Source organism: Rhodofomes roseus, assembly GCF_022264815.1.
Source record: "Rhodofomes roseus strain CIRM-BRFM 1785 chromosome Unknown C8Q71scaffold_34, whole genome shotgun sequence".
NCBI classification, from domain to species: domain Eukaryota; kingdom Fungi; phylum Basidiomycota; class Agaricomycetes; order Polyporales; family Fomitopsidaceae; genus Rhodofomes; species Rhodofomes roseus.
In genome coordinates this window covers 38,774-53,407 of record NW_025952990.1, presented here as the reverse complement: position 1 = coordinate 53,407, position 14,634 = coordinate 38,774, and the positions used below count along the sequence as shown (strand labels likewise).

The following is a 14,634-nucleotide window of genomic DNA, read 5'->3' as shown; positions in this document are numbered from 1 at the left end:
CAAACATACCTGACCATATGGTCTTGGCTGGACTTGCAGTCGACTCGAAGTAGATGTACATATTGAAGCCCAGTCGCTGCTTGCACTGGTGATCAAAACAGTCGGGGTATGCATCACCCTGGAGCCCATCGGATGTAGTCTCGAAACCAGCCGTTATAGTGGTGTGGCGTTCCGGACACGTCCGGCGGCGGACTTCGAAAAACTCATACCAACACCACACCTATAACGTCTGGTGAGTTTCGTAGAGACGGGGGTCTCACTCGATCCCGTGACCAGACGCGTCGCGCGAGAGGCGCATACATCGCTCCGCGCGCATATAGTTTACCGTGCGCCGGCCTGTACATATAACAGCATTCACTATGCCTCCATTCTACCCCGATAGTGATTCCAAAAACGAAGCTGAGGATGAATACCCACCCATGCATTCACGCTCTAGACGACTATCGCCAAATGCTGAAAATACTCGCCGCGCGCTCCTTGATCTTGCTGAGTCTGGCCGTGCCCTTGAGATCATCCACGATATACTGTGCTACATCAAAACAAAGGGAATGACTCTTGCTGCGTTGATCTTTGTGATATGCTGGCACCCAGACTTCCCGACCTAATACCGAAGGTGCTCATGATGTGCTGCTCGACTTCGCGATGGACACTATCGTGAGCTGCTGCGCGGGCGATGGCTGCGCGTCGAGAAATTTGAGCTTGGAATCGCGACAGTGAAGCGCGGGCGGCTGTAGAATCTTGGAGGCGACGGGCATATTGGAGGAAGCGATGTATGCACGCGAGTGTGGTAGAGGCAAAGCGGTCGCTGCCTGCGTCTATGCGCCTCTTGCGCGACGTGTCTGGTCACGGGATCGAGTGAGACCCCCCCGTCTCTACGAAACTCACCAGACGTTATAGGGGTGGGTGTGGTATGAGTTTTTCGAAGTCCGCTGACGTGCGCACGTGCCCCCGATATAACGTCTGGATCGAGACTAATCGGATGCTAGTCGTCGCAGTGTGAATGTTGACAGAAATCTTCCATGTGCCAGAACACACAAAGCGGTGTCGTGCTTGAGCGGTATACATACTTACGTTCCTTCTGCGCTCAAATACCAGTGTATGAAACATGTGCAAGCTGGATTCGAGCGAGCGAGTTTGACATTAACGCCGAATCCGAGTGCTGAAACCTTCCTTCTGAATCTAGTGATTGGTGTCGCTTTCCCCTAAGGTACACGTCTTTATGATGACTCACCTTGCTACGATATCTCCTGGAATGAAATGGACATTGGACATGCCTTCATGATTCAACGTTCGCGCGGCGACCGAGTTACACTGTACAGTGACTCTGAAGATCTGACGTCCGCGGATGTAGGGCCGAGCGGTCACGTGGGCACGTCTCACGCCTCGACGTGAACACGATCCTGCCGGTCGACCATTCGACCTCCTCCTCACCCAAGTCTCGCGACACGCACGCACCCTCTCTTAAAACCGCGCCAGTCATCTCTCACTAGCCCAGCGACCTTCCGTACCCCCTCGCCCTCCCTAATCTTCCGCCATGGCCGAAAAACTCGACGCGCCTACATCCTCCACAGACAGCGGCTCTGCCACCAGGGACGCTGCCAACGGCGGACCCAAAGCCATCATCAAGAACGTCGACATGAGCGAGGACATGCAGCAGGAGTCGGTCGACATCGCGTCCGCCGCGCTCGAGAAGTATAACATCGAGAAGGACATCGCTGCCCAGATCAAGAAGGAGTTCGACCGCCGCCATGGGGCTACCTGGCACGTCGTCGTCGGCAAGAACTTTGGCAGCTACGTGACCCACGGTACGCGTTCGCTATTGCAATCATCACTGTCATGTCCAGCGCGCAAGCACGCGTGAGCGCGTGTCGCACCCCACATCCACACTCCAGCCGCGCGATCGTTGTTCGCTAACGCGTCGTTCGCAGAAACAAAGCACTTCATCTACTTCTACATCGGCTCCCTTGCTATCCTCATCTGGAAGTCATAAATCGCTACCTCGCCCTCTCGACATGCCGAGGTTGTCGGTAATGCGCTGCGGTGCGCCTGTTGATGCCGTATCGGGGACGCGAGAGGGAAAGGATGGGGGAGGATAGGATCGAAGGATCGGCGCGGTGTGCAGCCGTCAAATCGCATTTCTTCATGGTGGACTGAGCAACATCCTCACCTTGGCTGTAACGTTTTGTTGGGTTTCTTGCTCTAGTTTATCGCTACTCGCTTTCAATCGGTGTTTATTTGTCTCTCGCCTATCCTCTGAACAACTCAGGGACTCCTCAACCCCTCTACGCTGCAGCGTCGGCATGTAGTGCGTGTTCTACCGCGATGTCGTGAACCCCACCAAACGCGAAAGGTCGCGCAGAGAGGAGATCACACAACGTCGACGCCAACAAGAAAATAGTGTTCTCCTGGATTCGGGTAACGACAGGAATGAGTATGATACAGGCGGTGATACACGTAGTACAAATCTATGTCTACATAATGGTCCTATACAGTACACTAGTCTATAGGGAACGGAAGAGTATAAATACAACAGTCGTCGCGGTCATTAACGTCCATAATCAATAATCGTCACCGTCCGTCAAACATGCTCAGGAGCTCCTCTCCACGATTTGTATGATCACTCGCCCCACGCACTTGTCGCTCTCCTTCTCATAGATGCCCACGTTGAGTTCGCCTGTGTCCCTGCTGGTCGGCACGCCCCAGAACTCCACTACGCGCTTCTCGACGCGTGCGCCCGCGCCGCCGACGATCGCGGTCAGGTCCGTCTTCACGTACCGTGGCAACGGCTTGCCGTTCATGAGCCGCGCCTCGAGCACCTTCTGCTTGCGGGACGAGCCCGGGGCGGAGGTGAGCAGCGGACCGGCGCTGTACGATACGGGCACGCGGAACTTGAACTGCTCGCCCGTGCGCGCGAGCATGCGGGGCACGATGGGGATCTTACCACTCGAGATCGAGGCCCCGTCATGTCCGCGCTGCGAAGACTCAACGGAGAAAGTGCCAGTGGGAGAACCACCTGGGATGCAATAACGCGCGTGTCAGTCGCGCGGTGAGCGTATGGAGAGAACTGAACGTACCGATAGACCCACTCGCCGCGCTCTGCGTATCGTCACCCAACGCACGCACGTAGTTCAGGCTCGTGTTCAGGTCGTCCGCGCTCGGCTGGTGTGCAGCAGCCCTCTTCTCCGCGCCTGCTGCCCCCCGGAAGATCTTGGCCACCTGGCTTGCCACGCGCTTCGTCTTCGCACCACCAGCAACTGCACCCAGGACGGGCGAATCCTGATCGATGTTGGTGGGAAGCTTGGGCACAGGGACGCGACTTGCACTCGTGAAGGGCACGAGTCGAGGGCGACTCATGTCCGGAGTCTTCGGTCCATCGGCGGAATAGCCAGAACGCACACTCGTTGCACGCGCGGCAGTCTGCACGACAGCCTCGACCTCGTGTGTGCGAATAGACCCATTGCTTGCGTACGATTGGACCGAGTCGACAGAGCTACGCTTCCCGTTCTCGCCAGGCGCAGAATAGTTGACCTTCGCCGCCTTGCGTTTGGGAGGAGCGAAGTCTGCACGACGTCTCGGGATGGACCGTCCGCCAGTCGAGCTCGACGGGGACCCCGCGATGCTCGACATACCGCTCGGTGCATAGTGGCTCAGGTTCATGTCCTCGAAGGGGATCGGCGCCGGGTGGCTAGCCACAGGTTCCAGCGTCGCAGGGAGGATCTCCGCGTTTGGAGGCATCGTGAAGGGCAAACCATCGATGTTGACCGGCACACCCATCCTCGCGCTCACCCGGTGGTCCGTCGTCGCGACGAGAGTCGGCTTGCCAATGACGAGCCTGCGCGGGCGTTTGCCGAGGGACCGCTTGTACTTGTCGCTGACGATGCGCGCCGTCGAGCGGACCTTGCCCATGAACTCGCCCTTGCGCATCACACCTGGGCTCTGCGGTAGACGTGGGCTGGGCAACGAGCTAAGCAGCGAACGCGGGTGCGAGAGGACACGCCGGAGAGCAATGCCAAAGCCCGAGGGACCAGCAGGAGAGGGTGAACTATAGCCGTCTTTCTCAGAATCGACTAGCTGAGCCTCGACGTCGTGCTTTGGTCCTTCCGTTACCTTGCCGTCCACTTCGATGCCGATACCGTACCAGCGCATTTCCTCGGCAGTATATGCCTTCGTGCCTTCCGTGCCAGTGAGAGCCGTGTCCCGGACGCGCGCACACCGGCGGAACCCCGCAAGCGCGAACGCAATACCAATGATACAGCTGAGGACTGAGAAGCCGATCTTGAGGCCGAGCAGCAGCTTCTGCTTTGCCGCCTCGCTGAGGCCGCCAGTCTTCTGGTGCTCGTAGTCGGCGTTCGAGAGGGAGATCGGCAGGGTGGTGTGGGACGTCGAGTGCGTGATGTGCGAGTAGGCCGTGAAGGTCACTGAAATGTGCGAATAGCTCTGCGCCGCGTCGGCGGGGATGTTACCAGTGAGGGACCAATGAGAGGAGTCGAACGAGAGGTAGCCCGCTGCCGAGGTAGGATCAAAAGCCGCAGAGATATTCACGTCGCCTTGGTTAGGAGCCCCGAGCTCAGTGCTATTCGAGAAGAACTGCGCGAGGTTGTACTCGAGCGAGTGGTCCGGGAGTACGAGTATAGGCTGCAGGGTTGCTGTCGTGAAGAATGAATGTACAACAGCCAAACTGACGTTCGCGCTGATGGACTGGTTCACATTTGCAGTGATAGTCACAGGTACCGTCGGGTTCTCGAGATTGTTGTCACCGTCCGAGTCGTCCGGAGCTTGACCACTCAGAGTCCGCGTCGCCGAGTCGTAGTGCAGCCAAGCTTTGTACGCAGTTGTGTCGATACCGAGGCTAGAGATGTCCTCAGGTTGAATTGGTTTCCCGTCGAGCAATACACCGAAAAAGTCATCTGGCGAGGTCAGGCTGAAGTTGAAGGGCGTATTGGCGGTGATGTTGATTGTCGGGAGCGAAGACATCGACATCGACACTTCATGGGCAGCTATAACGATGTCGAAGGCGACAGACCCAGCGGAGTACCCCTCTTGGTCGGATGCATGCAAAGCCAGAGAAACCGAAGTCGGTTCAGCAGAGTCCGTCATCTTGGGGGTGACACCGTTGAACGTGAGCACCTTGGGGTTGAACTCGACCCAGTCCGGGAGAGGCGAGCCGTCGGAGCGGAGAGCGTCGTAATACAGGTCGCCGCCAGCACCGGTGAAGGTGTCATAGAGGAAGCCGATGCTGAAGGACCAGGACGGAGGGATACGCAGAGCTGGCTTGCCAGTCGAGTTGAGGGCCGACTTGTCAGAGATGAGGAACACAGAAGACAGAGACGGGTTGGTCGCGTAGAACTGCTGCTCGACGGGAATGTGTAGCTGGGGTGCTGGGTACGGCGTCACGCACAGGTCGAAGGACGAGTTCGCCGAGTCGTCGTTGCTTGGATCCGTGGCGGTGATGCGGATGCCAGGTGTGCCTGCATCTGTAGACGATGGAGTGCCTTGCAACGTGAGCGTCGCGTTGTCGAACGAGAGCCAGGCGGGGAGGGTCGACGAGCTGTACACCAGAGACGCGTTGCTGCTGGAGACAAAAGTGTCTCTAGAGAACGACCAAGTGTAGGCCTCGTTGACGCGAGCGATGAGCGGGAGCTGGTCTTGCAGAGGATACTGGACAGACACGGAGGAGGCGCAGGCGAGAGAAGCGAGAGACAAAAGAGTGACGAGCATAGTGATGGGAGGGGCAGCTCGCAATCGGCCAGCGACGCGCATGAGCGAGGAGGACGAGGACGAGGACGAGCTCGCTGGCCGGTGCGACGACGACGCGGTGGAAGACGACGAGAGAGTTGGAAAACCCGCGAGTCGAACATCGCTCAGGCGCCGCACGTGGCGCTGACTAATAAGCCGGCTATTGTGCCGCCGCGTCTGTCGATCAGCCCTCGAGAGACAAGCCCTCCTCGTCGTCATCTACGCCGACCTCACCACCACCCACGATGTCCACTGCACGAGCGTCGGCAGTCTCGTCGCGACGCGCAACGAACCAGTCAACGTCTTCCACGACCTCCAATGGATCCGGCCGCAGCAGCGACCGCGGCGAGCGCTCTGAACGGAGTCGTACAGGACCAGTGAGCACACCATTCGCTTCTCTGGGCAGCTCCTAGCCGTGCCATTGGCCCATGTCGTGGCTTTGGCGGAGGCGATGTGCGGCGTTTCGTCGTTCCGTTTGCGCTATATAGACGACAGGGAAGGTTCTGGTAGTGGCAGGAAGACAGAATGTTCTTCCCCGTGCAAGCATCAGCTGAATGCGTTCCCGCGAACTACACAAGGTCACCATGTTTCTATTCTGCGCGTTGGATGTCAATGCGTGTCTTGGCTGCGGACCCGGACGCACATAGACGGCTTTCACCCTCCGTCCACATTCGCCTCTTATTCGCGAGATACGCTTCCAAAGCTACTCTCAAGTCGGTTGCTCCTTCGTATCGGGCTGCCCAGAGCCCATCCCCCCGCGTTCCGTAAAGCTAACGTGCCATGCAGCCCGCAGTTGAAAGTGCAGTCACGCGCCTTCTAGTCTCCATCAAGCAACTCCTCGAGTCGCTCACCAAATGGAGTCAAAGAGAAGTCGACGAAGCGTTCATCAGCGATGTATACGTCCGTCTAGGGAATGACTTCAACGGTGCGGTAGCGGCCTTCGCTATGTATAGGATTGAAATGACGTGAGTCGCGCCGTTAACCCTCTGCCCTCGCTCACGTTGTCCATCAGCGAGCTCATGGCTGTGCCGGAAGAGCTGCGCGGCGTGCTTGAGACGTGCCTCTCAGAAGAGGCGTCAAAGGAGACACTAGACCAGTATCTTCCGAAGGTGCGCAGCATCATCACCGACCTCCTACAAGGTCTGCGGCAAAAGCAGTCCATGTATCGGCGGATTGTCTCAGACGGTCGGCACCGCTCGTCTGGAACGGAAGGCGGCAGCGACCGCGATAGCAAGTCATCACGGGTAGACAGGTCCTCGAGGAGACAAGCAGAGCTTGCGGTCACGAACGGGGAAGGTTCTGAGAGTTCACGGTCAGGCGACATCCGCAGGAGTACGCCGTCAGGCAGGCGAAAAGAGGTACCTTCCGTGCAGGCAGTGGCAGCGAACGAAGGGACGGCCCCTCGATCATCAACGCCAGTACAAGCTCTTCCTCGCTCCTCAACACCAGTCCAGCCCCGTCCTCAACTCGCTGCCGCTCAGTCATATCCTAGTCCTCGTATCGTCCCCTCAGAGATCAGCGAACCAACGCCCTCTCGCGCACGCTCTGCATCCGCCGTTCAATCTCCGCAACCCAACGGCTTTCACGACCGCGACGCTACTCCACGACACCACTCGCTACACGAAAGCCGACATACAGAAGATACCACGCCCACGCCCACGCCTCCACTACCACAACCTACTGCACGCCCTCCGTCAGGCGTGCCCGCTCACGTCAAGCGCTACTCACTAGTCGACCGACCTGTCACTTCACCAACCCCTCCTCCTTCCGTCGTCGTAGACGAGCCGACCTCACCGCCAATCGAACAGGCCTCATCGCAGATAGAGTCGCCCCAGATCAATGGCGATAACGAGCTTCCTCCCTCGGATTCGCAGACACTTGCTGCAGAGCCTGGCGTGCAGACCTCCTTGGCCGCGCTTCGAGATCGCACGACACTCGAGCGGCGGGCATCCAAGCGTTTCTCGTCCTACAACTTCGCGAAGATGGTTGGTGGAGGCTCACTCCGCGAACGACCGTCCGGCTCTGGGAGCAACACGCCAAATCGACGGTCATTGGCCGTCTCGAGCGCGCTCAGCCCCGGCGACCTGGCTGTGCTCACGGAGGCTGAGGAAGAGGGGATAAGCGCCGTTACCTCGTCCCCCGCCAGGAGAGCAAGAAGCAAAGGCCCTCGCCAGCCTTCAAGGAATCCGAGCCCGATCGCAGAAGAGGAGGAGGCTCCCCCTGTGCCCGCACTCCCACTCAAAGAGCCAACGGTTCAGCCGGGTGTACCACCCGTCCCGATATCCGCTCCGACCTCAGAACCCGAGCCTGTAGAAACATCGCCGACGATGCTGACGGTGTTCCTGCAGGTGGGGCGAGAGGTCAAGAAGGCGACGATCGAGCCAGGCATGACGCAGTCGAGCTTGAAGCTGCTCTTCGTCGACAAATTTTCGTACAACCCTGGGCAGGAGAATTTCCCTGCGATCTATATTCGGGACCCTAGCAGTGGTGTGCAGTATGAACTTGAGGACATGGACGAGATCAAGGACCGGTGCTTGCTGTCGCTGAACATCGAACGTGAGTGTCGTCATTGACTTCTCCTTGGGACACGACTGATGTTCGGCATTATTCAGCTCTGGACCAGATCAAACAACACATTGACGTACAGATCGCCTCGCTCGCACAAGAGATGAAGGATCTCCGAGCTGCCGTGTCTACGAATAGGCGGACATCCATGCCACCTCCCATGATCATCGCCCAGCCGCTCGCTGAGAGCACCCCTGCAACTGCGCGACCGAGCGATTACCAGTTCCGCAAGGTCGCCCGGCGACTGTCGCGGCTGCTACCTGACGACGGTCCACTCTTCGAAGAGGAGTCGACACCCCTGGCGGCGCAAATCACAGGCGCCTCAATCCAGCCACAGATGACGGGCGCCTCGGTCACGTCCGAGTACACGAACCGTGTCGTGACCGATCTGAAGACGCAGTTCGACGAGGTACAGAATCTGCGGCGTGACCTCGGCATCATGCGACAGCTGTACAGCGAGTTCATGAAGCAAACAAAGGAGTCCCTCGGTACACTCCGTACGCAGACTCAGAACGTCCGGCAGCTGGCATCCAACAAGGTCGGCGGCGCGCGGCAGTACATCGACGACGGGAAGACCAAGCTCGACTCGCGCAGCCAGAACGTGCTCACGAAGATGGAGGAGTTGCAGGACACTGTCGAGAACATCAAGGACGATGTGATCAAGCGATCCGTCTCGCCGAAGCCGTTCGTGCTCAAGAACGTCAAGGGCGACGTGGAGGCGGTCGCGGCGGAGCTACAGAGCCTCAAGGAGCACATCCAGACCGTCAAGCCGATGTGGAAGAAGACGTGGGAGGAGGAGCTACAGAACATTGTCGAGGAGCAACAGTTCCTCCAGCACCAGGAGGAGTTCCTCAGTGATCTTCTCGAGGACCACAAGGCTGTCATCGAAGTGTGGGGCCACGTCGAGAAGATCATCTCGTTGCGGGGAAATGCGTCGGCAAGAGCCAGTCGCTCGAGGGGCTTCAAGCTACCACCGCCGGACGAGGGGCACACGGGTCTAAGCACTGTCATGCTTGAGATTCGCGGTGCAGCTGCCGACCCGGAGCGGAGACTGAAGGCGATCGCGGCGACGGAGAAGGCGCGTGAGAAGGAACTGGCCAGCCGGTCTGACGAGTTCCAGAATGAGCTGAGCGGGTTCGTGGATGGCAAGAGGCTGAAGAAGACGGGTGGCGCGGAGGAGGTGGAGAGGGTGCGGCAACGGCGGAACGAGCAAACGTTGAAGGCCATGTTCACGGGCGGGTCTCTCGCGCCCTCGAATGGTTCTGGCGTGTCTTCGGGGCCAGCTTCGCCCCTCTCGCCATGATGACCAAGGATACCCCTTCGCTTTTATATCGGCATAGCTGTATGCTTTCGCTCGCTTGATTGATGTTCCCACTCTCATTTCGCTCTCACTTGGCCTTCCACGTCAGGGCACTGGACTGTCGTTATACTCGACCTCTCCTTGTATCTATCATTTTACGCTATCATCAACGAATCTGACAATCGCACTCTCATGCTTTTTTGGCGCTCTCCTTGCGTGTAGACTAGGATAACTAATGATGTCTAGTGTGTATCCCTTCCAATGCTCAGCCTTCTGTGTCGACCTGGTTTATCTATGCGCCTGTCAGGGAACCACAAATATTGCAGTTATAAGATCGACGGCGAGTAGCCTTTCCATTGCCTCATAGCAAGACGCTGAGCTGATGAACACCTGAGTATGACAAACTAACAGAAGTCCCACTCTCGGCTCCAGATACCGTCTGTATTAGCGACATTTCAAACGACACGCATCTGAGCGGTCGGGGCAGCGTTCAGCATCTCTCTCCTTCTCCCGCTCGTCTCGTATGCCTTGATGCCCTGCCTCGCACTCATCGTCTCCCTCCATGCGGACAGGGCGGGGAAGTTGGCGAGAAGGGCAGGGTTGAGATGTGAAAGGGCGAAGAGGAGGTAGTAGAGATGGAACTCGGCGAATGACGGCTGGTGGTGCGCAAGGGGGTGTTTATGTAGGAAGTGGACGTCAGGAGAAATCAATATGCGCTGACTGGGATCATGCGACGTACGTGGTCGTATACAAAGTAGCCCTTTGGACTCTTGCTCTGTTGGAGTAGGTGCTCAAATTGTTTCAGAACCTTTGGCACATGCTCCTTCGCAAACGGTGGCAGAAGATTTGCCTTCGTGAGATTGTGTCAGTACCGAGATTGAAAAGCCATATGTCAACATCATGCACGCACCGCGTCAGGACTGTATACTTTTGATAGGTATGTGACGTGGAGATCCTAAGATTGCAGATATAGGGACTAAGCATCCGACCTGCCCAGTCTATGCCATTCTTACCTCGCAGGCAACCGCAAGCATGTCTGCTACAGCTTCATCTTCAAGGTTTCCATTGCCTCCATAGCCTAAACAGACCTCAGTTTGGCCCTGCTACATTTCACGCGAGGGAGAGACGTACCCCTTGCCTTGGCGATATAACGCAGGATCGCATCTAGCTGAGCCAGATTGAGGCCGTTCACCTATCACCGCAAAGTAATTGTCTGGGTCAGCACTGCAATTAATGGGTTCACGGAGTTTCATTTGGCATTCGCCATCCGTAGAGAGTCAAGATCCGACATAATTCGATTTGAAGCGCAGTCACACCGTTGGTACCCGCACCACTGATAGAACAACCCGACATACCTTGAGCCTGGGCAGCTGATTGAACCGGTATTCGTCCAGGTCCCACTTCTTGGCGAAAAATGCATCACCGTCGTTGTTCTCGACGTAAGGCACGCCAGCATCTTCGAGTAGCAAGCGGATCGGTTCTCCGCGCCCGCATATCGCGAAGTAATGGAGCTCGACGTCGCGGAGTTCAACGATCGGTGCCGAGGACATGTTGTGTGGATTCTAGACAGCTGAAGTCGTTGAGCGGGGAGTGAGTTGGATTGCGTGCTGGGATGGCTACCTGGGGAGTCCTCGCCAAGACGACGTGTTATATGAGGCCAGGTGGGCGACTTTCCACCTCGGCTATGCAATTTTACCACCTATCGACTAACGTGATGACTCACGGTTTCTACAGCCTTCACAGCGGACAAGTCGGCTTTTAACAAATTGGAACATTGGTCTTACATAGCAAGGGTCAGTAGTTTTCTAAGTGGCCATGTACAGTTACGTAACATGGCACTTAAATACGAAATGTTCACTGCATGTAAGAAATTTCGTACACAGGTATTGAAAGATGTTATGTTCGGCTACAGTACATTGACCACATGTATCCTGCATGTTAGCAACACGTACATTGAGACTAAATACTGTATGGTCAGATAATGGTAGTCACTCTAGCATTGTCAGCACAGTTATAATGTTAGAATCTCGTGCATTGCGGGAACAAAGGGTGCACATTCGGAATTTAATCACAATGTAAGAGGGGCTGCACACATTAAAAATGTAATGACAATGTAAGACATATATTTCAAATGTAATGACAATGTAAGCACAATGTTAGAGGGGCCTTCTTACATTGTGATTACATTCCGAATGTGCGCCCTTTGTTCCCGCAATGCACGAGATTCTAACATTATAACTGTGCTGACAATGCTAGAGTGACTACCATTATCTGACCATACAGTATTTAGTCTCAATGTACGTGTTGCTAACATGCAGGATACATGTGGTCAATGTACTGTAGCCGAACATAACATCTTTCAATACCTGTGTACGAAATTTCTTACATGCAGTGAACATTTCGTATTTAAGTGCCATGTTACGTAACTGTACATGGCCACTTAGAAAACTACTGACCCTTGCTATGTAAGACCAATGTTCCAATTTGTTGAAAGCCGACTTGTCCGCTGTGCTTCCTTGCATAGTCAGCGGTACACGTAACGTACAACCATCTACGAACGCACAGTTTTCCGCCATATCAGGTTCAATTATAATGATTCTGAAGGGAGGGACATGATGGGCGCGCGTGTTATGTGAAGAATAATGCGATGTCAGGCAAGCGCTATGACTCGTTGTCATGCAATGCGATGTCAGGCAAGCGCTATGACTCGGCGTCATGGAGGACATTGGATATGTCGCTCATCTGCTGTACGGAGGAGGAGGAGGAGGATGGGGGTCCATTTAGCCACCGGCCGATGGCGCCGGAGGATGCTGACTCACCATACAACACTGGCGCTGACAGCAAAGCGACTAGGATGACAGAGGCACTAAAATGCTTGGTGAGTTACCCAACACAAGTGAAAGCTCTAGCCGATGCGTTCAGTAGGATCAAATTGATGGACTACCGCTATTCAAGGAGCCGGGAGGCCGCATCACAGCGGGCCCATTAGACGACAAAGGCAGAAGAACCTTGACAATGACTCCGAATGAGACGGCTTGGACTCGTTGACGCTCCTCGAGTCCGTCCAGCATATCTATCTCCGACGCATGATGGGGCTCAACCCTAGAGCAATGACAACTCCGCTGTTCACGGAGACTGGCCTATGGCCGATACGGTACCGCCGCCTGGCATTGGCGCTGCGGTTTGCCCTATACATAATTTCCCAACGCCCTCCGGTTCCCCTAGCAGCCCTGGCCGAGGCTCGCGCTATGGCAATTGCAGGGGCTGATTCATGGCTGGGTGACCTTCATCATGCTCTGCAGAGCCTACCGGTTCCGGTGGAGATGGACAAACATGCCGCTCTGACCGCTGACTACATCTCCAACATGCTAGAACGCCTCCGCATCTCCCTGGTGGAGCATCTACGACAGGAAATCGCGTCCTCACAACGCCTCGTCATGCTCGCCGCCCGCGCGTCGCGTGAGCCAGTACTAGAGCGCAGAGATTACCTGTCAATCACGAGGCGAGAGCACCGTGCGGCCCTCATCCGTCTGCTCGTGTCCGACCACCCGTTGGCGGTCGAACAAATGAGGCGCCGGACTCCGCCAGTGCCTCGGGAGTGGAGAGTATGTCGCTTCTGCGCGCGACGTGGGTCAATTGAAGACGAGACGCATACCCTGCTGCGTTGTCCGGGAGCGGCGCTGGTGGAACCACGGAAACGGTTCATGGCCCAAGTGCTCTCGGTGCGCACAGATCTACGTGTCTCGCTGGCGACCACGCCTCTCGCCTTCCTTGCGGAAGTCACGCGGGATGCGGACGCCGTCACTCATCTCGCGGAGTATGTCCATACCGTGTTTTTGCTCTGCGAAAATGTCCCCATGGTGGTGATCACTTCAGAGGAACAGCTCCTCCAGCTCTCGTAGCGAGCGCCTCGCAGTGCTGTCCTGCGTGAGACTAATCATCGCTGCAGCTTATGGAACGTATGGGCTACACTACTACAAGGTACAATGGTCTCGGAACGTCGTCACTGCGATCTTCGACCGATCTCATCCCGTGCGTTAGGTACCGTCATGCGAGCGCGTCAAGCGCACGGGGGACCTCAGGACAGCCAATAGGGTTGTTCAGAGTAGGCTGTCCGGGCAGCTATCGAGCCTGCTATCCCGTCCAGATGTCCGAGGCTCGACTCCGGCAAACGCCGACAGCGAGCCTCAGCTGTGATCCTGATCGCTGTCGCAGGGGCCTCGCTGACGGCGCGCGGTGGCACCGGCGCTCGGCACTCGGTCGGAATGCAAACGCGAGGTTTGTACGGTGGCTGACCCTGAATTAGGGCTACCATCATGTCTTGCCCATAATAGCCCAAGTGTTGTAGATATATGCAAGCATGGTGTCATAAATATACACACTTATGAAGCCGTCTATCGTAGAGTTGAGTAATCATGCTTGGTCTCATTATGAATCGGTGTGCACAATATAGAGATTACATTTGGCAATTGTTACTATATTTGGTAAGTTATGATCATCGGTAAGCAAGGGTGGCAAGCCGGGAATTGCACAGTAACTCGGTATTTTGTGCACTGTGGCAAATAATTGCTTCTCATTGTTCTCAATACATTTTGATACGTACAGCAACTTCAAGAACAGTTCATATTCACAATTTACCACTGCCTGCACTTGGGCTCCATAACAAGCCCTAATTCAGGGTCAGCCACCGTACAAACCTCGCGTTTGCATTCCGACTGAGTGCCGAGCGCCGGTGCCACCGCGCGCCGTCAGCGAGGCCCCTGCGACAGCGATCAGGATCACAGCTGAGGCTCGCTGTCGGCGTTTGCCGGAGTCGAGCCTCGGACATCTGGACGGGATAGCAGGCTCGATAGCTGCCCGGACAGCCTACTCTGAACAACCCTAATGTTGGCCGACTTTCGCCTGGAACTGTGTGAGTTATATCAGATGGACGGGGGACCGCCACTGATGCCTGGAGGTTTTTCAGTATTTTTCCTCCCTGGTTTTAACACGGAAATCCCGCCCAGCCATGTGTGGCTAGTGGGCCAAGGCGT

At 56.2% G+C, this 14,634-nt stretch overlaps 5 protein-coding genes across 5 annotated transcripts; 3 read left to right on the top strand and 2 right to left on the bottom strand.

The window, feature by feature from the left end:
* Positions 1 to 1,534: 1,534 nt before the first annotated feature.
* On the top strand, positions 1,535 to 1,990 carry C8Q71DRAFT_717439 (outer dynein arm light chain 8; the record flags this gene model as incomplete). Its single annotated transcript, XM_047921166.1, has 2 exons — positions 1,535 to 1,805; positions 1,929 to 1,990. 2 exons carry the CDS (start codon positions 1,535 to 1,537, stop codon positions 1,988 to 1,990), a joined length of 333 nt encoding a protein of 110 aa, XP_047773309.1.
* Positions 1,991 to 2,588: 598 nt separating this feature from the next.
* C8Q71DRAFT_717611 (uncharacterized protein) lies at positions 2,589 to 5,718 on the bottom strand (the record flags this gene model as incomplete). Its single annotated transcript, XM_047921176.1, has 3 exons — positions 2,589 to 2,943; positions 3,071 to 3,429; positions 3,478 to 5,718. The coding sequence occupies 3 exons, from the start codon at positions 5,716 to 5,718 to the stop codon at positions 2,589 to 2,591; spliced, it is 2,955 nt and encodes a 984-aa protein (XP_047773308.1).
* Positions 5,719 to 6,516: 798 nt separating this feature from the next.
* C8Q71DRAFT_862803 (actin interacting protein 3-domain-containing protein) lies at positions 6,517 to 9,604 on the top strand (the record flags this gene model as incomplete). Its single annotated transcript, XM_047928076.1, has 3 exons — positions 6,517 to 6,701; positions 6,749 to 8,292; positions 8,349 to 9,604. The coding sequence occupies 3 exons, from the start codon at positions 6,517 to 6,519 to the stop codon at positions 9,602 to 9,604; spliced, it is 2,985 nt and encodes a 994-aa protein (XP_047773307.1).
* A 289-nt stretch (positions 9,605 to 9,893) lies between these two features.
* Positions 9,894 to 11,357, bottom strand: C8Q71DRAFT_787997 (pi class glutathione S-transferase). Its single transcript, XM_047925195.1, has 6 exons — positions 10,957 to 11,357; positions 10,733 to 10,793; positions 10,615 to 10,679; positions 10,512 to 10,556; positions 10,341 to 10,451; positions 9,894 to 10,257 (listed from the first exon to the last, which is right to left on the bottom strand). Exons 1-6 carry the CDS (start codon positions 11,149 to 11,151, stop codon positions 10,057 to 10,059), a joined length of 678 nt encoding a protein of 225 aa, XP_047773306.1. The 5' UTR covers positions 11,152 to 11,357; the 3' UTR covers positions 9,894 to 10,056.
* A 1,282-nt stretch (positions 11,358 to 12,639) lies between these two features.
* Positions 12,640 to 13,503, top strand: C8Q71DRAFT_717662 (uncharacterized protein; the record flags this gene model as incomplete). The annotated part of the gene is made up of 1 exon (XM_047921178.1): positions 12,640 to 13,503. A coding segment is annotated over one exon (864 nt), but the record flags the coding sequence as incomplete, so codon positions are not given.
* Positions 13,504 to 14,634: the final 1,131 nt, after the last annotated feature.